The 27,641-nt window shown below is 39.1% G+C and overlaps 1 protein-coding gene across 1 annotated transcript; it reads left to right on the top strand.

The window, feature by feature from the left end:
* The first annotated feature begins 24 nt into the window (after nt 1-24).
* On the top strand, nt 25-26,617 carry SNX31 (sorting nexin 31). The gene is given in 19 exon segments (XM_088163685.1): nt 25-28; nt 4,130-4,209; nt 4,211-4,247; nt 5,267-5,320; nt 8,845-8,855; nt 13,611-13,721; nt 16,564-16,654; nt 18,247-18,334; nt 19,696-19,765; nt 20,338-20,404; nt 20,407-20,429; nt 21,088-21,210; nt 21,212-21,246; nt 21,248-21,299; nt 22,142-22,144; nt 22,588-22,681; nt 22,932-23,005; nt 24,012-24,072; nt 26,517-26,617. Coding segments are annotated over 19 exon segments (1,179 nt in total).
* Nucleotides 26,618-27,641: the final 1,024 nt, after the last annotated feature.

Raw genomic sequence — 27,641 nt, 5'->3', positions numbered from 1 at the left:
CAGTTTCTAAGCCAGTAAACCGGGATGGGTATAATTCCATCCTTCCCAACTCTGTGTGACTGCACAAACAGTTGGAGAAGCCCTGCTAAAAGGTAGATGGAGTCACAGCAGGGCTGCCATGAGAAGCAATGTTTGCTGAGGTGTGCCCTTGGAGTTGCAGCTCTGCAATTCTGTTCCCTGTGGGACCTCTCACAGTAGTACTTTGTTTCTGGTGAGCATTTTGGATAACCTATCTGAACTAATAAATCAGCTTATGCATTTGCTCCCATTTTTAAAAGACTTGCTGTTTCTTGCTCAACAGGTTTTAACATCATTAGTGCTCTCAGCAAAATTGTTCACTTCTCTGCATCCCTGATAATTGAGAGTTTGCCTCCTGCTGGTCTTTAGAACTTGTTAGCTGATTTTTGTTTTCAATTCCTTCATTCCTGCTACTGGTAGCTCCCACACTTGGTCTTGAAATTTACAACTACACTGCTGTCTCTTAATTGCCTTCCCTATTCTTCTGTGAGGTTGTTTGTCTATAATTAGTATATCCTGTTCTGCTTATTTTGCTTGAAATACACTGTTAATGTAGAAAAATGCACATGTATGAGAAGTCTTACTCCAGGATAAATAATTTTCACCACATGTGACCAGATCACGCCATGCCCACAGCACCCCACAGATGCAACAATTCTGTATTTAAGGATATTCCTTGAGTACTGCTCTGGAGGATCTGTCTCTGGCATCTGTTGGATGAGCTGCTGTGTTGGATGTGCCCTTTTCAGGGTAGCAATTTTCAAAGCTCTCCTATTCATAAAAGCTCCTCTCCTAACTTATGATGCAAAGCTTAATTCTTGTTTGTGTCTGTGCCTTATCTGCCTCTTTTCTTTTGCTATGCATTTTCCTGCTTCCCATCACTTTTTAGTCTGAGAGTGCTCCTGTTGTTTGGCACTCCCAGACTCTGCTTCCTTGCTGTCTCCCAGGGCAGTTGTTGTTTTAGAAAGGACAGTCTGAAGGGAGCAGCTGTTCAGAGGCACCATGTGGTGATGGAGCATAGGATGGTTTGGATACATTGTTGGATGGGGAAGTGCAGATATAATGACTGTGAGCAACTTACCCCTTGGTGCCTCGCCTCCTAAGGGATTTCTCAGCTTTAAGCTGAGAAAGGAAAATCATGTAGAGGGAATTGTGATCAACCAATAATGATATATTAAAAGAGATCTTGCTTAAAGTGAGTTGCTTAGGTAGGGCTGGCAAAAATGCTGAGGAGAGTGGTGCAACTTTAGCCCTTCTCTTCCTCAGGCTCTTGGCTGTGGATTGACAGAAGGTACCTCTCTTGGTATGAGGATTTACAGCCTTCACCTTCCTCTGGGAGATGGGGCTTTGTATAGACTCTTAGAGTCCAGAGGTGGCTCTGTGTTCTCACGTTTGCCTCTTCTTTTAGGAGCTAGAGCATTCGATTGCCTTAGCAATCCAGTTTTCTTTTCCTCTTCTGTCTTGATATTTCATTAAGTATTTGCAATATGAAGGAGAGTTAAAGGAGTGGTTTCTGTTTTCTTGGGATGAATCCCACACATGTCAGGCTGTTTGCACTTGCTGAACCGAGATTTATGCAGCCATTCTCTGCAAATGACAGTGGAGTCACTTCAGCTGGAGTGTCGATGGCAGATGTATTTGAAGAATCTAAGCTTTGGCCCTAGATTTACCCAAGGACAGCCAGGCAGTGATCTGTGCTGTAGTCATGTTCTCTGGGGATTGCACACAGACCAGAGCACCTCTCGTAAAACTCTGGGGATTTGTTCTGCTTATGGACAGGTAAGGCTCTCTTGCAAGACTAAGTTACAGAAGCTTCTAGAGTGGGATCAAGATCGTCTGGACAATGGTTTGTTCTTTAAAAATGTCACTGGATTTCCTTTGAAATCAGTTGCTGAAGATCCAGGCCCTTCCTGGTTTTGCCTTTGTGATGTTGTGATGTTTGCATTTGGCTTTTCAGTTTTGCAGCTGCTTAACAATTTAGTACTTTTGTTTCTGTTATTCTGCCTGACTTCGAGATCTGCACATCTCCAGCATGGCCCTGAGTGAAACAGCTGGTCTAGAAAGTATAGGCAGGACTAACACCAAAATCCAAACCTATGGGACTAGACTAAGTAGGAGATAATTAATTTTGGTCGACTACACTTTGAAACTGATATTTCCTGCTGACAACAAGAATGTTCAATGCAGAAAAATTAAAAAGAAACAGCACCAAGTATGGCCTGTGTCTTTACTCCTCTTTTTGAAGATAATAGCTCTTAGAGCTTAACACTGTCATATTTAGGGAAGCTACTCGATTTTAGGTGGAAATCTTGGATGAAGACTAAGTACCACTTCCACCAGGTTGGAACATCCTATCTGGATTTTCAGCACCATACACAAATACACACTTAAAGTTTATAGGCATTTTCCTTTAATTCTTTGGGATGTGAAAAAATGTAATTGGTTGCAAGAAGTTTCTCTTCCCTGTAGCCCAGATCCTGTGGACACACAATTGCATTTCAAGAAACTTACCCAGAAGCCAGTGCTGAAATTAATTAATTAATTTTTTAAGTAGGCCAGAGTCTCAGTTTGTGTGAAGTGATGATAACAGACAGCACCACTTTCTGTAGGTGAGGCATGGCCTGAACACAGTGGGAAGAGAGAGGACCACCTGGTTGTCAGGCTCCTGGCAGATTTTCTTGCTCTATCTCCTCAGTTTGCCTGCCTGTAGAGCAGAGATAAGTTTTCCCTGGAGGAAAATCATGTATGTGAAGGGCTTTGAAGATAAAACCACTCTACACTCACTATTGCAGTTAGCTTTGCATTAAACCAAAGAATGTGTGTTATCTAATTCCTTTATGCTGTGTTTCTGAGCAATTCACACATCATATCTAAAAATCAAGACCTTGGAAATGATGGTGTGTTGCCAGCATAGGGAAAATGGAGTTGTGATTCTATGCTTCACTCCTGGTTTTAGCTAACAAAAAGGAAAAGTATTGCTAATTCTTGCAGTAATAAACTTTTTTTCCTTCATACTTCAGTTGCTGGAGTCATGTGAAAGACCCAGGCAGCAAGGACCAGAGGGGGAAATGTCATTTTTCGCATGATTTAAATGACACTAATTGCTGAATTGAATACTGGTGCATAAATTTAATAAGTAGTAATGTCTCAGCATCCTGTAGGGAGTCTCATTTTACTGATCAGATGACATATTGTTTTGATTTAGGTTAAAAAATGTTTCTTCAAAGGCAAACTTGCTGTATTTTGCTGTATTTAGTAATGTGCATTTTGAGAAAGTAAACATATCTTATCCTTCTCTTGAGAGTGTATAGTAGAGAGTTTTTATCCTTTCATGTGATCAAATACTGTTCAAATCTATTGGACCCATCTTATGTCAATTGTAAAATAGTGTGATTGTGGTTTTCTAGGACTTCCAGATCTGTTTATAGACGATGTAGTGTACAAAGGTATTATGCCCATATTAGCCAGCTGTAATAGCTGGAGGAACAATCAAACTTTCAGATATTTTGCGTTCATTAAAGATTTTTGGGTTTGGGTTTTTGTTTTGTTTTTGTTTTTTTGTTGTTGGTTTGGTTTGACTGGGCTTTGTGGGTTTTTTCCCCTTTTCAATATTAGATGATCCAATAACTTTTATCACCTCTCACAGACAAAAGAGTAAAAGCCTCTGATGTAGCACAAGTCAAGGACAGAAGTTACCACCTCATAAAAAAAAAGTTCTGTGGGTACAGAACAAAGAAATCCTGTATGGACATACTAGAAAGAGAAGACATCTTTAATCAGAATTTGTTTGTGTATAAGATCTAACTGATAAGGTTAATATAATATTAACTTCTGTGGTTTGGAGCAGGAGCTCAAAAGTGATGAGATAGTAAAAAATGGGGACCCCACATCAAAAGAAGCTGCTCACTTGGGCTGTCTTCTGGTGGCTGCCCTGAAAAAGGCTCTGCCCTTGCTGTGGGCCCTGAGGTCCATCAAGGAGGTTCTGGATGGGTGCCCTGTGCCTTTTGCAGGACATCATGTCTTACTGTCAGAACAAGAGAGCACTGAAATCTCCTTGGAAACCATGAATACTTCCTAATTTTTGTTTAGCTTTCCTTTGTCTGTCTTGCAGCTGAGGAGCGTTTTAGGAGCGCTGTGCCTGCTTTCCATCCAAAGTTTTACCTGACAATGACCAAATCAATGGCAGATGAGAGAGAGGCAGTCACAGCTGGAGCAGTATATTCAGAATGCTAAACCTCGCTATAACAACCTGATCAACTTTCATATGTAGGGCTTAAACCTTCAAGGATATGTCTACAGCTGTGATTGCAGAGTGCTCAATCTTTCTTACTGATATGAGTCAGGGTGTATCTAAAATGCTTGGGCTAAACATTGCAGCCCTGTGCTGGCTGTTGGTTCACCGGGTTTAGAATACCAGGGTATCATATTTCTCTAATTTCTGAAGCTGCTGTCTTTCTGCAGGTTTCCCAAAATGTAAGAGTGCAATTCTACACTGAACAGCCTATAGCCTGTCCAGTCTCCATCCGCTGGATCAATGAGTGGAGCCACCCACCCCTGCTGCTCCACAACTGCCAGAGCTGAGGTGAGACCCAGTGGGTAAAAGACAGAGACAAAAAGGACAGGCACTTGGGCAGGTAGAAGTGTAACATGGACCTCCTCCCTCCAAGAGTTTCCAAGAAGACTTGTGAGAGTTATAGGAAGAGTTTGTAGGAAAATTAAGTCTCAGTGCAGCGTGCTGTGTTGTAGGGCATGTCTGCGGGATCTCTAGAATGGGTCTTGTGAGTTTCATATAAGCCAAGAAAAAAGAAAAATCCATTTCAACTACCGGAAAGGATAGATGTGCAGAGGGATGAGCTTAAAGAGGTTTTGTAGCCTCTGGCCTCGGATATTCTGTAGCAAGACTTACAAAACAGAAACACAAGGTTAGTCTTTAAAATTTTACTTAGTGGTTATTCTATTTTTTTCATTTGAGTATTCATTTCTTTCAAAGTTACCAGCCTTGAGTGACCACGGAGTTACATGGTTACTGAGGTCTTGCTTTGGGAGAAGAGCAGCATTCCGTATATTTTGCCCTGCTCATAGCTTCAGTAATTTAACAGACTGATAAAGGCAGTTGGGCAGAAACCAAAGGATGAGTAAAGTAACACTGACTATTTAAACAACTGTCGTATTTTTAGACACTGGCCATATTTTTCGTCTGCTGGCTACATTTGGTTTCCTCCCTCCCCAGTTTCCACGTATTTTTCATTTACTTTGGATTCAACTATTACAAATAGTGATGTCTTCATAATTCTTTTTGAAAGCTACAGCAGGTAAGTTTTGGATTTTACAGCCAAATAGATTGTTATATGAAAGAGTTGAAATATTATCCTACCTCCCAGGTTCAAGACTTCCTTTGCTATCTTCCTTTCCTTGTGTTCTTAGCATTGTGTTCTCTGCCTTGTAAAGTAATGAGTTCCAATGACAGAGTGCCCTCTATGAAGCCCGGGTAGCAATAATAATAATATTGCTATTGTTTTTTCTCCATGTAACTTGTTTCTCACATGCATGCTTTGTTATTATATTCTGTGGCATATCTGATGAATCTTTTGCCTCTAAACAGTTCACAGGGAAGTCTTTGTGAGAGCTCAATAGAAGGATTACACACATTCTTGGATTTTGCAATTGTAAGTGCTTTTGATAGTGTCAGTGGTTTGCACTGATGAGTGTATTGATGACTGCTGGGAAAACATGTTCTCTTATCTTGCAGTTGTAGCAATGGGCACAATCTGGCTTATATTTGGGTTGTTGTAGTCTAGATGACTTTTCAAATCCATTTAAATGTGCTCCATTGCATGTGTGATCTTTCTTTGGCAGGCTTGGAGCCTTGATAACTTGTGCTTGTGTCTGACTATTGCAAATTGCCATACGTCCCTTTTCCATTCCTCCTTTCACGTTGCTGTGGTTCTAATGAGAATGGTGGTGTTTTGGAGCAGGTGGGTGCAGTATGACTCCATATCATTTTTGGGGAGGGGATGCTGTTTTGGTTTGCTGAGAAGTGCTTGGTGTGCTGTGGTGACCTTGCTTGAAGTGAACAGTTCACGCTTGAAGTGGGTGTGTTTTGAAAGACCAAATAACAAGTTTGTCTCAAGAGGTCTTCACTTGCTATGTGTGATTAAGGTATGTAAGGGGAGTTCAGGAGGGCTGTAGAAAATGGTATGAATAAGTATTCCTAAGAAATTCTAGAAAGATTTTTCGTGCATACTTTGTAAATAAAAAGATACTGTTTAATTACAGTCTCTTAAATTCTGACCTACTGGAGTGCTAAAGACAGTGAATGACTTCTGATTTCTGTTGTGAGAAGCCGTCTCTAGTTCTGATCCAATGCCTGCTATAGCCCTACAGATGACTCCCAGTAATTACTGCTGAGCCTTAATTAATCTTGATGATACTGATAACAGGGCTCCTGAAGAAAGTAAAAGCTGACAGGAATGCCTGCAATATGTTGTTGAACATTGCCAACTGACTTTTCTTCTACAAAGTTCTGGCAGGAAATAATTCTTCAAAATATCAGTTTCCAGGGTTTAAAGACGTCTTTTGACATGACAACATTGTGGATTTCTCTTAGCACAACAGCAGAAATAATGTATATTTGGGTTTTTCCTCTGCACCAGGCCCTTTTGGTGAGGGGGGGGGTGACTTGATAAGTGCATGTGCTAATTTTACAGATTATGTACAGCTATGTGTGTTTATAAAGGCATGTGATGACTGTGCTACCAAAAGCAGTCAATAATTTTGTAGAGGTCAAGATAGGCATAGAATTATTTCTTAAATGTTGGTGCAAGGTCAGTACGTTCTCAAGACATAAAATGAACCCAAATTTCAGTTCCATAATACAATGGATTTTAATAAGCTACGTTTAGGCTTCCTGGTTGGCAAAGACAGTAGTTCTACAGCTTTATTTACTTACAATTAAATCTTAAAATGGTTGTGCTTATATAAATGCTGCTTCATAATACAAACAGCAGTAGTTCTTTGTGTGTTCTTTCATTATGATAAAGAACAATCTCCAAATAGAGATCAAATAACTCTGTGAAAGACAAGAGTGCATTAATTGTCATTATATGTGCACAGTGCCTTTTATTGGTGCGACTGGCAGTTGAATAAATATTCATTTTGGCTATTAAAATCCCACTCAGCAAAGTTGTACATGTTCTAGTATTTATTAGCATACTGTGACTTGAGAAATGTTTTATGGCAGAGTAAGAAAATTTCTCTAACAGCATTGAAAGACACAGAGTGAAATTCATTCTTAAAGTACCTCTGTGCTGTTCTTTTCTTCCCCGTTGCTGAAGATGTGTAGGCAGCACTTAGTGTCCTACATGTTTCTCGGGAGGGAAAACATAGTTAATGTTTCTGTGTTACTGATACTTAATGTTAAAACCAAGCATTACCCCACACTTGCTCATCTCATATTGCAAGAGGGATGACCAGTGAATTTAAAAAATCACTAAAATTATGAAAAGTATCTTCCTTTTCTGGCAATGGCATGGACTGGCCTTGAGTAGTCACTCTTAGCAATCTGAAACAAGTTAGCACACACCTGTGCAAGCAACTTGGCAGCTGATGTGGGAGAAGAGGCAGAGGGACTGCACTGCAGGTGCTGATGAATGGGAAGCAGTCACACTTCTGCCACCACAGCAATTTATTGAGCACAGATATGTCTGCACATCAAATCAGTGCAGCTTTTATAATAGAAACCTTCATTTTTAATAGAATGAAAACATGGGAAACCAGGTGAATGAGCTTGCTAGGATTGGGATACTTTTTTCCCTAAAAATTCTATTGCTGACTTTTTTTCACCTTCATATCTATTTTTCATTATGAGAGAGAAGTTAATACTTACTTGAGAGAGAGTAAGTTAGTACTTACCTAATTTTCTTGGCTTGTCTTAAACATCAGTACTTAAGCTTCTATGTGAAGGGATTTGTATGTATCACTGACTAAAATACAATATGCAAAGGGAAAACTCAAACTAAATTTAAGATTTTTTTGGTCCTTGTCCTGTGTTTCTTCTGTAGGGGACTGTGAAGTGTGTGCTGGAGTGGGAGTGCAGTGCAAGGACCATGGCTTTACTGCAGTTGCTTAACAGTATTGAACATGACTCATGTGTGCCTGCATTCAGCATTACACCAAGCAGCTGCATCCTCCAACCATATCTAACAGGGCCAACTTTCCAAGTTTGGAATAAGCCCATGCAGGTTAACATAGCTTTCCAGGTGCCTATTTTTGCCTGGCACCATCTTTGCCTGCTGCAGAGGTTATAGTAGGCATACTCTGGCTGTTGCCCCAGTAACTTATCTCACGGGAGGAGTTGTCAGGGGACAGCAGGACACCCAGCACAATGGGACACAGCTTGACAGAATGGATGTTCTGCTCAGAACAAACACTGCTAAATTATTTACAAACACTATAACATAGTAGAGTTGAACGACCTAACACCCCTCCCTTCTTTCAGACTCTGCAAATTTGAACAATGACCAAGCTGGAGAGACTGATTCAGTATATCCCTTACCTTCAGCTCCTAAACACAAATACTGTGGTTCTTCCAAGAAGCCACTAACAAGAGGAGACCCTGTGACTGTGTTGTATTTTCTCCTTTCTCATCAGGAGAAAGACAATATGAGCAGGTACATATATCCCTATCAGTCTCATTTTCATGCAACTCATCATATCCTTGAATGTAACCTGAGATTATGGTCTGCCTGTGCTGGGAGTCCATACAATAATGTGGTGTATTCAGGGTGCAGCTGTGAGGACAGCCAGCCATTATGCATTTATGAATAGAATTGAGACACGTTTCCTTGAAGCAGCAGAGGTTTGGAGTTGGGAAACTAGGAGGCTGACCTTTTCCAGTCTGTGTGGAACAGCAGCCTATAACATGAGGAAAAGGATTTGTGTGTTGAAGAAAGGACAGATGAAAAGTTGAGTACTTGAGCAAATAGAACAGAGCAGAGCCTGATAACAGGTAAAAAGTAGAATTCTTACATGGTTCTTCACCAAAGGACTCTGATATAAGGTAGTTTTCTTTCTGAAAAGCAAGCATGAGGACAAGGATTGAATACTATAAGAGAGTTGTGGTGTGTATGGTATTGAAAATGTAAGTAAAATGTGACCCAGAAATCTGCAGGTGTAACCAGAATCAAAGCTGTTCTGATCACAGGCTGCATTTTCTTCACTAGAGCCCTTCTCTGACCATGCAATCTCTGCTTCCCTGACCTTGCAACACACCATTTGTGCAAGCAATGGAGGAATGCACATTTGTGTCATTCTTCTCGCTCAGTAATTCACAAATGTGTTTGGATGTGTATGTACACAAATAGAAGACTGAATATCTAAGATTTCAGCACTGCTCTAAAAACGTTATTTGTTCATATCAAACTAGGTTGTGCTTCTTATTTATTTAACTTCTATTTCAAAAGTGCAGCTGGACACACAACTGAATTTCATCTGACTTTCATATGGGAAATTCCTATACTTTCAGACTTGTGTTGTGTGCTGGCCAAGGAGGAAGGTTTCTGGCATAGAAAGCTCTGAAGCATTTTAAGTCAAGGATATCTGTTTTGGTTTTGTTTAAATGTTAAGATATGGTTCAGTCTCCTGACCTGCTGTTCTTTTCAAATATGCTGTAATAAGGACCTCATTCTCATCCTTTTTCCTTGTATGGTCCATGCTTCTTAGCTGAGCAACAGATTCACTGAGAGCTTGCTGAGGGTTCAGGTTGGTTGACTCCTAAAACAAAATCACTTAACTTTAAGTTCTCTAAAGGAAAAAAGGGAGGAATAAAAAGATATCTAGATATCTTTCTTACTATATAACATATGTATTTTTGAGATATTTCTGTTTGCTTCCATTCCTTTCCATTTTTGTTTATTTATTGTTTCTGTTTTTCTTTCTTTATGAAAACTTTTCTTGTTTTCATCAAAACCAGAACCCAAAGAAAATGCCTTAACAGCCCTGTATTATTCTGTATTCCTATGTTAATTATTGAGCTGTGCTTCAAGCTACTGGGATAGACTAGGGAGTAGTAGACAGCAGTTCTAGATGTTTCAGGAGATTTTACTATAGGTAATAGTAACACTGTTAAGGGGATATTCAAACAATATTAAGGGATACAAAGAAGTGTCCTGTTCAAGTTACATAGCATGTTTCCTGAATTACAGGAGAAAAAATGTAAGAAACACGAATAGTTCTACTGAATATCTTCTGTTGCCAAAACACAAGGCTTTTTTATGTTGGTGCCTGTTTTGAGTAGATAAGACTCTAGTGCTCTTTCCGAAAGTAAAATAGTTACTTGGGACAAAATCTGAGCTTTTGCTGCAAATTTATTGAAAAAGAAATTTCCATCCATTTTGGAAGTGGTTAGGACTGCCATGTTCACTTACTGAATGGATCGTTGCTGACACTGGTAAATGTTTTTTCTATTGTATTTGTATTAAACTTATGCTAGATTCTATTGTGCTATTTTAGGGACATGTCTGTATTTGTATTTCTTCACTTAACTCTGTCTTCTCCTGCCTTACAGACTGCACTGTTTCCTCCTTTTGTTTCATGTAAGTAATTTTCTTTGGTCTCAACAATACTTCACTGATAAGAGGCTAAACACAAATATTTGTAACATTGAACAATGCATGGAGTTTCTGGCATGGATAGTTCTGTCTTCTAGGTTAAAAGCAGGTGATAAAAGGAAGGGGGGAGGGGAATCCCCAAACACAACAGTTTTAGATGATTCTTATTTTTGGTTTGCTGTGTCATAACCTTACAAAGGGAATCACAGAATTATAGAATGGTTTGGGTTGGAAGGGACCTTAAATATCATCTAGTTCCCATCCCCCTGCCATGAGTGACGACACCTTCTGCTAGACCAGATTGCTGAGAGCCCTGCCCACCTGTTCTTAAATATTTCCAGGAATGGGGCATCCACAGCTTCTCTGGGCAACCTGTACCAGTGTCTCAACACCCCCACAGTAAAGATTTTCAGCCTAATATCTAATCTAAATACACCCCCAATTTAAATCCATTGTCCCTTTTTCTATTACTACATGCCCTTTTAAAAATAACAGTAATCAAAAGCTGGACATAAGTAGTGAATTTGTCCCCAGTGCCATGATGTGAAGCTGTGCTTGTAGTCCAGTAAAATCAAATCAGATAAAATAATGCCATTTTAAAAAGACAGCTACTGAAACCACCTACAAATATGCTGCAGAGTGTTCTTGGAGAACTCAAACTGCTTGGAAGTATCTTGAAACCTTGAATCATACTTGTCTTTTTCCCCCTCATGATTGCTGAATAGAGAGGTGGCAAGGAAGGTGGTGTGCTGCCAGATGGGATGCCCTTGGAGTGGCAGAAGGTTAACATGACCTCTGTGCTGGCAGCCTTGGGCTGCTACAATGGATGAGGTGCCCTGTATCCAGGTTGTAAAAGCTGCAGGGGTGGCAGTGGGGACCTGGGATAAGTAGACGCATAAAGTCTTCCATGTTCTTTCCCTGTGGAGGTTTCATCATGACCAGCACACACCCAGCAGCACTTACTCTGGTACTTGAGCCTTTTTAAGCCCTCAGCACTGCTGAGCCCCAGGTAGGAAACTGGCTCAGTAGTGACCTGCTTGCTCCTCGTTGAGAGTCAGTAATGAGGGGTGGGTCTTTATCTCATTCTGATGTTTGCATCCCATGTTTGTTCCACACTTCACATACATTTTTATCACATGTGAAATGTTTCATACCAAAATATGTGCACCACGGGTATTTGTGAGGAAGCAATGGCTCCTTCCCATGTGAGGAAAATTGTAAAGTAGTGAGGAAAGCACAGCAGATGATCCTCTATGGAAGAGACAGAGGGGCTTTTGTATCTTCACAGAAGCAAAGCAGTACTTACTTTAATGAAAAGGAACAACTAGACCTGTCTCCTAGATAAGAAATAAATAGATTTGGGAATAAAGATTAAATCTTAGAAGGACACAATGCCTTGAGAAGGGATTCTTTTATTCCTTAATACATGCAAACAGGTGTGTGAGTATGCAGATTGGTGAAATACTGGGTATCTATGTATAAATACAGGAAAATCTGTGAGAATTCTGTTTAAATAAGAAAGATTGTTTTACTTTGGCTTTCCTCAACTTTTCCTCCACGTATCATTCTGCAAACTTTTATAACAGGTTCTTAATTTTCAGTTTTTTTGGCAAAAACTCCCAAACCAACACTTGTTTGTACTTGTATAGTCTTTCTGACTGAAAAAATAAGTTACCAATCTGAACTGAGTCAGTTGATTGGAGTCTTGGATGTTCTCCAGGGTACCCAAAAAGTGGTAATAGAGCACACAGCATAAGTGTCAGCTCTGTCACCCCACTTTTGCTGCCCTTGCAGGAGTTGGGAGATGGTCCTATATACAGACACCATGAAGACTCTGCAGAAAGATGCCAGGAGTACTTGAAACCTAAGGGTTCCCAGGAACCCTCCCATGTTTTCTGCCAGGCTAGCAAAGGTGGATACAAGAAACTAAAATTTCATGTTGCATGAAGTTATGTACAATTCCAGCATTTTCCTCTGCTGTGATTGTCAAGGGAAGTACCTCTTCTCAATTAACACCAATGCCAGAAGAACCACTGCTGTCTTCTGATACAGGGCAGTCAACAGGAGGAAGAGCTGCAGTGATGAGTTTCTGATCCAGAAACCTGTTCCAGATGGAATCCCAAGGGTGTTCTCAAACTAGACCCCATCTTCCTGAAATGAGTAACTGACTTTTCATGCACTTTGTAAATATGAGCTCAGGAAAAACTTTTAGGGACATATGAAGTCTTAATACAAAACCGGTGGAGAATACCCCATTCCTGTACACTACCTCACTGTTAGAACTGTAAGCTTTGCCTCTAGTCTGACTCTGTCTATCATCAGCTGACACCCAATGGATCTGGCTTCTGTGCTTTAGTTTTCCAGACTGTAAATCACCCCTTTATTATGTCTACACATAAGACAGTTCTCTGAGGTCACTTATTTGAGACCTGTTTTCTCATCACCTAAATGCTTTCAGGTTTCTTTTTGACACCCCTGCTCACTGTGCATCAGTTGGGACCTTTGGGCACTGGCACTGCACAGTATTCCTGTAGCAATGGCTCTGGTTTATTCAGATTCTTCAGATTATTTCACCAGATGTTTTCCCAGGTATAGTAGGTATAGGGATGCACGTTTTCCTTTTGACAAGATTATGGCTTTGAACATTCACCTGCAGTTGTGTATCCACCTCCTCTTCTTGGAGTCTCTACTTCCTTGGAAGTGACTGCATCATGCCTACAAACACTGCGACACCAGGAAGCCTGTGGGACTTAACACCAAAAAGACTCTCCTCTAATTCTTCAGTATCTTCCCATTTGGTGTTCTGCGTATTTATTTTTTGTCATCTGCAAGCTTTAATAGTAGTTTTAGTAACTTTATGTGTATTAAATGATAATCCAAATAGTTTATTTTACCTGAATAAATAGGGAACAGAGCATCAGCATCTTCAGAAGAACTTCAGCAATATTGAAAGCAGTAAAACAGTGTTGCATTTCTACCTGCCAGGATACGTTTAGGAGCCAAACCCAGAGAGCCTTTTTGGATGTTTGCCTCTCTGATGGCAGCAATATTAGACTTTATACCCAGACATCAGACACTGCAGAAAGTATATTACAGGTAATGACTTTCTAGAATTGTGTTGAAAGTTTCCATTTGTGAGAAGTGGACAAAAATTAATATAATTTTAATTAGGAAAGGATATGAAGACATACAAGAATATTTTCTGTGGGCTTTGAGGATTTTATTGTACCAGAGAGGTGGGGGGGCATTGCTGGTTTTCCAGATGAGATTTTTGGGTCCTTAGAGTTGTCCACAATTAACTTCTTAATGTTACATGACTTCTGCTTCTGTGACATTTAGCTGTCAAGTCCAGGTTTCCTTCACATATGATAGAATCAGAAAATACATAGAGACACATTCATAATTAAGCTGCCTTTGGTTTAGCATAACGTGGGTAAAAGTTCTTGAACACTCAAGTCAGAAATTATCAAGTCTTCACTTATGTCTTGGCAGGCAGCTGGTGTTAAAATTGAGGGTACAACTGATGCATCTTTTTTTTCTGCATGCTTCTCTTTACTTGTTTTGTGTCCCTTGGTGCTTTCTGTGGAACTGTGTGTTTGCAGTGCTGGTGCCTTCTAGCATTGGCTCTGGGATATCTGTAGCAGCTGTTGCAATACACACAGTAAACAATTGCTAGTTACAATTTGTAACCAGTAGCAACCAAATATTGTTTACACAACTGGCTGGTTTGTGTTTGAAACTTTCAGCTGGAGTTCTCTTCTTGTGCCAGGAGAGGAGGAGCAGCAATGGCTCTGCCTATTTTGTGTATTTGCACATTTTTCTGTGTGCACAAGCAAGGCATTTTTGGTTGCCCTCATTTCCTAGTCCTAACAGCAATAACAGAGCATACATCTACCCATGGGTGATGCTCTTTGTCATGGGATTCTGAAATTCCCTCTCACCGTACAGAAAAGCATGCACATGTTTCTGCTGTGCCTTTGCAATCTAAGATTGTGAAGGAGGTTCTCAACTGGCCATGGGTATAAGGGAGCTGGACACGTGTTTGCTGTACTCTGTTGAGCTGATATGTGTTAGTCCGGCCTCAGAATTTACACTATCTGTGCACAGGAGCCATAAACTGGATAACACAAGGTGACTCCTTGCTGTCTTTGTTCTGCCGTGGGGTTTGTACCGCCTGAGGCAATGCTGGGACCGGTTCTTCCAGGGGAAGTGTCAGAGTCGGCCTTAGACCCTGCAACAGAGACTTGTGAGTTGGGACATGCCGAAGGCAAAATGCGTTGGGGGTGGAAGGGAGACAGGAATTCTGATTTGGGGAGAGAGAAGTAGGTGCTAATACGGTGGAAAAAGTAAGGAGACATTCTTAGACAAGAAACTTGTCCAAAGGGCCTTGAGTAAGGAAAGGATTTTCTAATACACTTTAAAAAACATTAGTAATTTGTGCTTGATAAACGTGTCAGTTTGCAGTGGGTTATGGTAATTTCCAAGCCAGACAGTGGTGCTGTATATTGCTTTGTATGTTACTTTTATGTATGTTTAAGGTTTATGTGACACTATAAAGAAGCAATGACACTTGTTAAAACACTGCAGACACCATTTCTTCTCTTGTAGTCTTAAAGATGAAATAGGACTTTTGGGAACTATTTAGCTTTTGTCACTGTAAATTGCTACTACATTCACTGTTATTTTGTGATGGAGGTAGATTTTACAACACTTACTCCCTGATATTCTGGTGCTCAGGCAGCATATACCAGTTTGTGCTTTGATCCAAGAAATAAAACCAGTCAAAATTCTTCTAAATCTGAGATATGTTTGCCATTCCTACATGTCTGCTTTTTGAACCCACTGATACAGCTGGAGAAAACACTTCTGAACTGTGAAGATGAACTTACAATGCTGTCACTGTGACACAGAGTTTGAACTGTTTTGAGACTGGCATGCCTTGGAAAAAGAGAAACCTGACACTTCTACCTTATGCTCAGACAAAGTCGATCCTCTCTGACCAAAGCATGAGTTTGCACATTCTGCCAGAGTAGCTATGACAGTAGTATTCTCAGGACCGAAGAGATTTCTTATAATTGCCACACCACTTTCCTGAGCAAACTCAGGAGATTATGGTCACCATGAAATTTAGGAATGCTTCGATGGTACAGCATTCTTTTAGGTTATGGCTGTTTAAACTTATGCTTTGATTTTTCAGAATCTAAGCCAGAATAAGATAAATATCCCAATCAAATTCAGTGGTTAGTGGGCTCACCTCTCCCTGACTTTTCTGTCCCCACTATCCCATTGTGCAGCTGGTCCTGCAAATATTGTTTTCATTTTCTGTTGGTGCTGCTTTTGCCCACTTTCAGAGATGTAGAGAGGCCACAGCAAACTAAAAGCAGCCCAAATGTCAAGCCAGATAGGGTTTTTCGTCCTTATGCACTATTGATAATGAAAGTTCAACAGAGCTCAAGTCTGCTCTTGTCAGAAGCCTTCACAGAGAGCCCTAGAAGACTGGTGTTTTCACTAAAGGGGCAGGATGTGTAGATATTTCCTAGAAAAACAAGAGAACTCTATCAGCCTGGAAAACACACAAATCCTGTAAAAATATGTATTTGTGATGCTCAAGAGTAATGTTAACTCAGAGCAGTGCTCGCTGTACAACAGGATTTGAGGATTTAGTAGCCAAGATCTGGAATAACATGGCAGATGCCTTGCATTAGAAAATAAATGCATGACAGTAGTAAACAGTCTATTTTATTACATTTTTACATGACTTTAAAACTTTGGAAACTCATCACAAATTCACATGCTGGAATATGGGAGTGGTTATATTTACTTTTAAATGGTACATAAGGGAAAATTTTAAAACAATTAAGTTACATTAATCGGTATTGAACACTTCTCCCTTATTCGTGGTAATGTATAGTGAAGCTTCTGACCTTTGTTTTTGAAGGTTACACTGTGTGAGGTGGGTCTGTTGAGAGAATAAATAAAATACTTTAGCCTATTTTTCTTTCAAGGTTGTGATGATGAAGCTCTCTCTGGTAGGTTTTACATCGTGCTTAACTTTGCTCTGCCTTGGATTTTTGTTGTTGTTGCTGTTGGCTGCAGTGACTGACTGAAATCTGAACAAGGCTTGCATGATCCTGCTAAGGTGAAAAGACCCATCTGGTCTAATAAATTCCCTCAACCTCTCTCTCCCTACTTCTTGGAAAGTTTGGTAGTGGGGAAAAAAGTATGGCAAGAGAGAGGGTGGTGTAGGGGTAAGACCTTCACGTATGAATATCATCGCTTTGAGTTTACAAGTCATGTAGCAACTTTACCACATGGGAACTACTGAGTGTGTATTCTAGGTAGGCATTTAATGGGATGGCCATACCTACATGAAACAGATCACATGCTGAGTTTAACAATAGGACAGGAAGCTCTTTTGTTATACTTACAAACAATGCCTCTAGTTTACTTTCCTTTATATCATTGTATGTTTCTTAACTGCTCGTAGCTGAAGTTTGACCACAGTGTTATTAAGCAAGCTGTAAATCAGGGTTGTGGGTGCCTTTACAATCATAAAATCGTTGGTCAGCTGATGTCGTGGTTCCCATGTGGGTGGGCACATGGATGAGGCAGATTCCAGGCCTGTGACTGGGAGATAGATTCAGGCCACATCAGGACAGTGTACAGTCTTTGCTTTGACTGGAGTTAAATTAGGCATTGCACTTATTTAGCTTTTTTCAGTATTTGATTGTCATAGAAATGTAAGTGCTCTTCTGAATGTTTTAAAATGAAGGACCAGTTACTACTGGCCTTACCAAGGAACTCAGGCTTACTTAGTAAGGTAGAAACTTTACAGCCTGTGTCTATTTTATTTACTATTCCCTTGCCCTCTTCATTCTGCTGTGAAAGATATCTCTGAGTACACAGTTGGCAGCTACTACATCTCAAATATATCTTCCAGTGCAGTTCCAGATGGAATTATTGTTGCCTAGTATTATGATATGATCAGATACACAGGAGAATAGAAAAGTTTTTCAGCTGATTACATTTCTATATATCCTTGATAATCCTCACAAATACATCAAGTCCAAATGTAACCCACATTCCACTGCCAAAAAATGTTTAGATGCTCACAGGATTTAAAAGGTATGCTTAAATGTTCTGCTGAATCGTGCTATAGGATTGCAATTAAATGTTTACAAATTTAGACCTTTAGACTTTGTTTTTTTTTTTTTTAAGTAAGCAGAAAACTAGTGATGTCTGAATAGTGACATGCTTTTCCTGCTGTACACTGGCATTTTACATACCTTGTCTGGTGATCTGTTCCAGAAAGCGCCAATCCTGGAAGTTTCCATCCATGTGTCCTGTAACATCTATCATGCTTAGCTGTGTTTTGAGTGAAGGTTATCCTATAAGACCATAGTCTCAGGGAGTAGAGATGTTCTGTCAGTAGCAGAGCCTAGACTGTTTTGCAAGATTAGGCTCAGAGAAGATAACTAACTTGTCACTTTACATTACCCCAGAATCTGTATTGTTTTTCTTCTCTAAAAGTTATTGCTAGCCAACAATAACTGATACATGAAAGTAGTTGAGCTATTTCACTAGATTTCACCAAGTGTCTCTGTGGTTTTTCTTTTCTCAGTGGTGAAAAAAGTGGCAGAACTTGAACTTCCTTATGTGAAATTTCAGAGCATGAAGGAGTTGCACTGTAAGCTTGGGATCCGAAAGTGGTGAGCGAGATGCTTATGTGAAACCACTAAGATGTGTGAAAACTACTATAAGCAGAAAAAGAAATCCCTTGAATAACTTAGTTATGAAGCCTTCAAGCTCAGCAGCTTGACTTTTTTTTCCCTGAGGCCAATTTTTAATTGGAATTAACTGTTTTCTGTGGTGTTGCATGTTTAAATTTTAGCACTGTAGTATCCCTGAAGAGTTCTTTATTGTAGTTAGCTATTTATTCCCTCTCTCTTTCAGAATCTATAGAGAGGTGTTTTGTGGTTTCTTGCCTCCTAATATTTATACTTGCACAATGCAGTGACCACAAATAAAAATATGCCTGTAAACAATACAGAAGAGAACTTTGAGTTCTGAGTTGCAAGCTGCCCCTCTGGGCAGAGGTGGATTACTTTTTATCTGAAGTGCTCATTTCTATACACTAACATCCATAATAGTTGAGGCCATAGCTTGAGCATTTCTTTTAGTAAATAGCCTGGCTTAAACAGCAGAGCACTCTTCTCTTTTCATTTGCTTGTTCCTTAGGCTACTCCTCCATTATGCTGGTGGGATTGTGTGGGCAAACAGTGGTGAACTGGACTGGGGAGCTAACCTGGTCTAAAAATACTAGCTCTTTATTTTTGATTTGTTTTTGGCCTGAATCAGCCCCTGTTTCTGTGCAGCAAATGGTAATGCTGATTTATGGGTGAGGATAAACCCTGGGGATGGGGAGCCTGGTGCCAAGGTCTCACTTGTCAGAGTGCTCCGAGGAGGCAGTTAGGGCAGCAGAGCAGGGCCAGTCTAATGGTTCCCTGCTGCAGTTGTGCTCAGGTCTACTTCTCCCTACAATGAAAAAAAAAAGGAAATCTGTGTTTTCTCGCTTAGTGAGTTGTATTGATTGCAGCAGATGCATGAATGGAGTGGAAGAGGAAGAACAGACCATGTAAAGACGTGGTGGCAGCAAGGAAAGGTACACAGAAACCTATTTTTCGATGCTGGTAACTTGACTGGTTTAAATCTATTGCAGTGGCTGCTCTAGGAGCCTTACCAACTACTGTGTAAAGAAACCCAGAGCTGTTTGAGAAAAGGAGGAAAAAGTTCTATATTGTAACTTACATGTTTAGTACCATCAAAATCAGTGGAGAGATTGGATAACCTGACGCCAGTTTATTTCCATTCTGCTACAACGTGTAAAGAATGAGTATAAGACACACTTCAAGATCACATCTGTTGTTTGGTTTGGTGGTTTTTTTAATCTCGTAAGTAATGAAATCTTTCTGGATTGTGCTTCCATTTTATTTAGCTGAAAAATTGAAACAACCGTTCAACAGAAGAATTTCTTCATGTTTTAGTACTACTTTCACTTGGCCTGGGAAAGTTGTATGGATCCTTCTCTCAATACACTGCTGATGGATTGTAGAATTTCACTGAACTTGCTACGTACCCAGGTAAAACTGAAAGGACTTTATAATCTTAAAGATTACCTTTCCCACATTAATTTAATCTTTTATACAAATTCTTGACATATTTATAAATTATTCTTCTTGGCACTGATTTGTGCCATGTTTTCTAAGTGCTGGATATAGCTGTTGTTGATAGGGGGCATGTAGGTGTTTTGGGTTTTTTTCTGCTTCAAACTCTCGTATTAGAGATTCTAACTCACCTATGGCTTATGCATGGCAAAATTATTACACAAAAAGGACATATTTCAGTATCTATCCACTGTATTTTCAAGGTGATATGTGTATCCTAATGTTCCTAACATGTAGGCACTCTGCCATCATATGAGAGCATGTAGGTGAACTGAAGGTTTATTGAGTTGTACACCTACATGCAGCTTTGGAAATTATCAATTCATGAGGAAAGAACAGTGTGGAGTGACTTTGTCCTAAAATCAAAGGCTTTGTTTAAAACCCAAAATAAACTGCAAGCTTTTTATTTCTATGCGTTTCTGAATGTTTATGTGAAAAGAAATAAATTTTTGCTGACTTTTTCTGCTATTTTTAAAAATTCTTTCAAGGCAGTCCAGGAAGTTAAGAGGAATTGGGTTAAACCAACAGATGAGCAGATGCAGGAACTCCAATTTCTACAAAAAATGTAAATAAAGCAAAGGTAAAACAGTATTTTAAAAACCCAATCAAAACAGATCAAAGAAGTGGGTTTTTTAAAGAAATGGTACTAGGGGCTGTGACTTAAAAAACAGACCATGGTTTTGTGGAATCACTTGAACTAGAGACCCAGGTCTCCCATCTCCTGGTCAGATACTGAACAATGGAATAGAAAAGGAGATTCCTATCTCTGTTAATATTTTTCAAAAATCCCAACAGAATAAGCTGGATCTCAAGGGCTGGCAAGAAGTATTTGATTGAATGCTATTCTTCTCTGCAAAACTCAGAGGCAAAAGTTTGTCATTCAGTTTAGGCAACTAGATGAAAATTCAGACTGCTGGGTTATTGTTCACAATACTTCTTGCTTTAGTTTTCTCTTACTATTATCATATCTGCTAATCATCCAGAAGATCCATCTCATCATATCCTGTTAAAAAAAAATTAAAAATCAAGTTTCTTACTCTGGACTATGAGCACTATACTCTGAATTAAGCACTGACTTATTGTGTGAATCTGTGTCTTGGCAGAAGAAACAGTATTAGGAAGTTGAAACATCTGTCTTATAGCCCTTTTAGTTTATTTTTTTCATTTTATTTCTCTCCAAATCACGAGACCTACTTGCCTTTACAGCAAATTGTGTTAGTTCTGTCTTTTTGGTGCAGTTCCCAATGCAGATTTGAGAAATACAGTTCTGTGGTACATACAGCTTGATGCTTGATCCTTTTATTTGTGATTATCCAGAAGAAAGCTGCTCAGCTGACATCCATATTGGCAATGATGAGATAGATTAGCTGTTGCATGATGCTGCCTACTAACCGAATTAGAGGTCAGCTTTAAAATCAACAGGTTAAGAATTTGGCAGGTTACTTTTCTTGTAAGTACTTCACTGACTTTTTGTTGGAGTGTGTAAATAGAAGCCTCTCTGAGTCCCTCGGAGAGAGAGAAGAATGCAGGGATTGAATTAAAGCCTTTAGAGAAATTAAAATATATTTAGCCACACAGACATGAAGTAGGAGTCTAGGAATGGTAAGTTTTAGTTTTAAGTAAGTAAGAAATATTAGTAAGTCACATAGATATGAAGTAGAAGTGTAAATTTTAGTTTTAAGTAAGTAAGAATATATTATAAGTGCCTTAAGAGAGTAAAAAGTCCTAAAACCTAAAGTTCAAGCAGCCTAAAGCCTAGTTAAAAGTTCAGAAACTTAGCCCCAGACATAATGAAAACATAATAAGAACATTGCTTACATTTTCTAGATAGAACAGATAGAACCATTTACGTGAATAGATAGAGCTATATGTGTAAATTATGCCACTACTTTCATACTCTAAAATTAAGATTCTAATAGGTGTAGAAGGAATGTTTTACGTTCATGTTTTTAGCTCATTGGATGATTTCTGAATAAAAACTCCTGTATTGCGGTGAGACAACACCATCACCACCACCACCATCATCACCACTCAGAAGAAGAAGAGGAAATGCCAGGAAGCTGCTGCTGCTGCTTCTGCTCGCGACTCTATGCCAAAAAGCTTTCAGCATGGACTTTAATATTCTGAACTCTTTGCCTTCAAGACTGATGTACTTCTGCAATAAACAACTTTACAACAACAAACAACTGCTCTTGTCTCTTTGAAGACCCAGAGCCGCGAATAACTCGACAACTTTGTATTTACATTCACTTCCTCTTCATGAAAAATAAGGTTGGAAGGTCTGGAGAGAAGGGGGTGATGTGTTTTAAATCTTATCCACTTGTCCATATTCCCCTCCAAACCTATCCTGAAACATATTCCCTTGGCAGCCTTTACAGCAGTGAAACATCTCTCTTTACTCTGCTGTTTTCTTTCTTTCCTAGCATTCCATGTCATGCTTTACCTGCCCCTTTCCTTTTCTTTTGGAGGTAGTCAGAGTTTTGTGTGGGAGCAAAATAACTGCTTTAGCCAGCTTTATGCTTGCAAAGACTGCCCCTTCCTATCTCCCACTTGCTCCCTCCCACAGGGCAAGTGTTCTGGTAGAGATTTCAGCTGTTTTATTTGTATACTGTATAAAATGAACCTAATTGACTGATTCTGATTTAAGGCTGAACATATTAATGACGTTTTTAGCTGCTCCTTCTGTTCATTGGCTGGAGGGTTTTTGTTTTGTTTTTCTGGTTTTTGTTTTTCCAGAGTATACAAAGGAAGCCAAAGAAGACACGCTGGAGTTCAGATTTGAGTACAATGACTCAGGCACATGAAACTGGATAATTCTGTACACAAAACAGGTTATTTCTCAATCCTTTTAGGAAAGGATCAGAGTAAAATATAATCTTACAGGGTTAGTCATGCTTAGGCTGGGCCATAAGGAACTCGTTTGTTGCACTGTAAGGATGTTAAGAACAGGGTAAAATTAACTGAGTCAGGAAAATTATAGTTCAGTAGTTAGGGACTGCAATTTCCTCCTGGAGAAGGAATGGAAGAGTCAACTACATCATTTTGAAAAAATCAGAACATTCTCTGGTTTATGTTCTTTATACCTTTGTGTTCAGTAGCTGCTTGAGGAAAATACTATCAGAACAGATGATGGAGGCAGCCAAAGGCCAAGAAATGGTGAGCATGTGTGTTGGTATAGGAATTTGTATTTAATATGAGACAAGGCTGCTACTCTATCACTCTTACAACCGTGCTGAAAGAAGTACCATTGAGGAAAAGTATCTTGCACATTCCAAAATTTCAGTCCAGAATTAATTGACTATTTCAGTTTTACTGAAATAATTTTCTGAATGTTAGAAGGTTTATCATCTCAGCTTTAATAATAAGTTTTACATTCTCTCTCCTTGACTTTGACTTTTTCTGAGTATGATAAAGGATATAGATGGTATAATTTTTTGTATGTTCTGCACTACCCTGTTGTATCCATTTCTGCCTTTCAAATTTTCCCCACTTTGGTTGCTTGCTCCATCTGCTGCAATGTTAGACCAAATTAAGATCTGTGGCATTCACACAGAGAAAATTTTTTATTTTAAATAAAAGTGTTAATAAAGTAAAAGTCTAATTTGTAACTAAAATATTTCTATCTTTTGTGTGGGCCTTTCAGGATGGAAGGATGTTTAGATATTTGATATTTTAAAAAAATAATTTACAGCATTATTGTCTTTATTTAACCTTGTGATATCTAAAACTTTGTCTGCCGACTGAAAATGTCTGAAGAGAAAAAAGATAGGACAATGTGTAATCTTCTAGGCACATGCTGATTAGAGCAAGCAGTGAGGAAATGAACAGCATGTTATTTCATAGCTTTAAACTATAACTGATTCAGAAGAAAAGGCCAATTTTAATCTTGGGAAAGACTGGATCTCTTTATTTCTAAATTTATTTCTAATAGAAGTAAGCTTTTAATTATGAAGATTAGCATTCACTATGTAACTAGTCAGCTGTGGATAGTAGCTTGTACTAAAACACAGAATTATGAGAGAAGGGCCACTCTGCCAGTTCATTTCTTACACTGTTGCTGCTGGGTGTAACTGAATGCTGATTTTCTCAGCATAATTTGTTACAGTACTTAAAAGAACATTTCAGCTTATTCTCAATTTGCATTTGTCAATCTGTTCTGGAGATCAAGATGCCTGAATAGATGAAGAATAGTAAGAAATCCAGCATTCAACAAAAACAGGTTAGTGAGTGAGAAATTGTGTCCAAAATGTAAATACAGTGTATTCTTGCTTGTGTTGTTCAGTCCAACCTCTGTTTCCTGGTTAGGTAAACTTCTAAAAAATTTAGTAAGAACTTCTTTGGGTAGGAAAAGGACGAAAACCCGAATTTTTGTGAGGATGAAGAAGGCAAAAACATGTCGAATAAAATATTTTATTTTAGCTTGATAGTTAAACAACTTGTTTAATTTTGTTTGCTTATTGCAAGTGTTTCTGAATGACACATTTGAAATTTACAGAAAGACAGAATGTATATGGAGATCAGTTATGTATGTCTGCATGCACCTGCTGATATATTTTACAGACTTGTACTGTGATTCCACACTAGGATTGTTTGTGCATTTGTTTTTCCTTCTGGTTGGGAATCATACACATTTGGAAAATCTGACATGTTACATATCCATACGCAGGACATTCCCATCTCATAAAAAGATGCAATTCCAAGTTCATTTGCAGGAATCAGTATCCATTGCTGATAGCTCCTGAACAGCTAAATGATGTTGCTCTTTCAAATTATTTGTTGAATGAAAGGGAATAATATAAAGTGCATTAAAATAAATACCTCTATTACAGTGTGTGATTGGCTGAAGAAAAATATTTCTAAAAGAAAAATATTTCTAAAAACTCAATCTGAATTCAGAAAAAAAGTGATGTTGCTGTACCTTCAGAAACCATAAAACCAATCACCAACTGCTCTTTAATAAGCAAATTGATTAAATTGTGTGGTGGGTTCTCTTGCCCCTTTCTTTGAAGTGCTCTGTACTTGTTATGGCTGGAGATGAGATTCTAGGTCAGGTGTTGCCTTCAGCATTCACAAATAACTTGCAAATTATATTAAGAGAGACAACATTTTCTGACTAGAATTGCACCTATGTTGGAGACTGAAGGATATGGTTTAGTGGCTTTGCTGTGGCAAAGCTTTAGCAAGGACTAAGTTCTGTGGCACTCTGGGCTTGAGGCCATTGGTCTGACCTGAACATATTCAAAATATTTTTTTTGTGAGAAGAACAACCTTGGACAGGGCAACAGAAAATCACTGAGCTTATCAGCTGTGTCTGGCTGCTGACACAAAACTCGGTGAGCTAAAAAAAATTAAAGCTGATAATTAGAATAGAGCTGTTAAAGCAAGTCACAGCGTGCTCTTGTGTTAAACAGTGATGGTATGGAATGGTATATGTCATTTTATACAGCAAACTTGAAGTGGTTTACATCTTCATACACCACGTGGTGTTTTTAGAGAATTAATATCAAATCTTAAACCATGCTTAGCTAGTTTCTAAATGCTGTGATCACAATGTTCTGAAAGGATTTCCTCTGCTATTTCTCTATTGTTTTTGTGAGATGATTGAAAAATGTAGTAAGCTTATCTTTTGTACATTCTCATTTGAAAAAGCGTTGATTGAGTTGGGTCTTTATAATTTTGGCATTAGCATCCCCAAGGGTCTTATAAATCTTTGCTCTGAGTTGGAGAAAAGTTTAACTGATGCTGAAAGACTAAAGACTTATTGCTGACTCATGAGAAGAAAAACATAACTTTTATTCTGTTTCTGACCCTGTAGGGTACATGATACTTAGCTTAGCATAACAGCCTGGAAAGTCTTGTCTGAATACACAACAGCAGCAGTAAGATTTAGTGGGAAAATGAAGAAGCATAGGTGGACTTTGCAGATAGTGAGGCTGTGATGTAGAAGTGCCTGCACCTAGGCAATTCTGCTGTTATGTCTTTTAGAAATCTTGAAACAGGCATGAAATAAGTTCTGCAGGGATAATTTAAGCAAAACCTGGTTCCAGATTCCTAATGCCTTGATGTTAGTTATTGCAGCATGGTTACCATAGCTTCATGATAGACACTCTTATTAGATTTTCAGGACATTTACTTTACAAATATGTATCAAGATGATAAATCAGTGCCATAAATTTTCCTAACACAACAGAAAACTGCATATACAGGCAATGGAATAATATAATTTGCCTGCTTATACCTGCCAGATGATATGGTATTCAGAAGCTCCAGACAGTACTTGGTACCCTTCAGGAAAAGTAGAATTGAAAGGTAGCTTTTATGCAGTTGTTATGGTTAAAGAATGTGTGATTAACAGAAGTCAATCTAATTCAGAAGGCCTATTAGGCAGTTAAAGTACCTGCATATATGTCCTTGTTGGCATCGATGTTGGCACATTTGGAACTGCTGTTAATCTACACATACAGTACACTGTAATAAGGCTTAGAGCAGAAACAACTGCTCTTGTGTTCTATTCCAGCAGGAAAAAAATAATTCTGTTCTCTCTGAAATATCCCAAAGAGATCAATCTGAACTGTATTATGTGAAATTTTCTAGCTTGTTTGTATCTACCTATAATTATTGAAATGCATATGCCCTTCTAACTGTTTATTTGTTCCCCTGCATGTAGTTCATTTGGGTTGTATCTCAAGTAAAAGACTTTTAGTTAGGCCAAATGAAGATTACTGTGTATTTGAGAAAATCATAGAAGACCTTAATAATTTACTTTAGATACTGTCTTTCAAAATGAATTGTCTGAAAATAATAAACCCATTGCTGAAGTCTTGAATTATAAAGCAAAAACCAAAAAACAAAACAAACAAAAGCTCCCAAAGCTCCCCCAAAAAACAAAAAAAGCACAAAACAGAAAAACCAAACCAAAAACCTTCACTGTAATTCATTGCCTGTGTACTGTCCTTTACAGTTTTTACGAATATAGTTACCAGTGAGAACGGGTGCGGAGACTCTGCTTTTTTGTTTTGTTTTTCCTTTCTCCAAACACTGTTCGAGCAGAAAGGAGAGGGATATGACTGGAAAAGGTGCTACTCTATTAGCAAGGAAAAATTACTTACACATCAGTTTGTAATGTTTCTGTGAGTGTCTGTGCTTAGTGTGATGGTTGAGAAGGCTCTTGCCACCTCGGCATTGTCTGGGAAAGGCATGCATTTCCTCTGACCCTTCCAAGCAGACCAGACTGTTTTGGTTCACTTACTGACCTGCTGAGGTATCATCCATCCAAAAAAAATAAAGCTACACCAATATTTTGGGTGAAGTCAAATAACTTCATCCCGCACCCTTTCTCCCTCCTCACCCCCGCTCCCATTCACTTTTACTCAGAAGCTTGGTGCTGAGGCGAGGTGGAGACAGAGGCACTGTACTTTGGCCTGAATTTTTAGGTTGCTGATTGTTGTGGGTTTTATAGGGATAGCACACACAGCAGCGTCAAAATCGCAGAATCACAGAATCAGTTAGATTGGAAAAAATCTCTTGAGATCGAGTCCAACCTCTGCTGGAACACCACCCCATCAACCCCACCATGGTCCAGTCTTCAAGTCTTTAAACACCTCCAGGGCTGGAGACTCCCCCACCTCCCTGGGCAGTGTCTAATCACCCTTTCTATGAAGAAATTCCTCCTAATATCCAACCTAAACCTCCCCTGGCACAGCTTGGGGCGACGTCTTCTTGTGCTGTCACCTGTTGGCTGTGAGAAGAGCCCGACCCCCCCGGGTTCAGCCTCCTTTCAGCGCTGTCCGGA

This window comes from Sturnus vulgaris, chromosome 1, assembly GCF_052056855.1.
Source record: "Sturnus vulgaris isolate bStuVul1 chromosome 1, bStuVul1.hap1, whole genome shotgun sequence".
In the NCBI taxonomy this organism is placed as follows: Eukaryota; Metazoa; Chordata; class Aves; order Passeriformes; family Sturnidae; genus Sturnus; species Sturnus vulgaris.
This window is presented reverse-complemented; position numbering and strand designations above follow the sequence as displayed.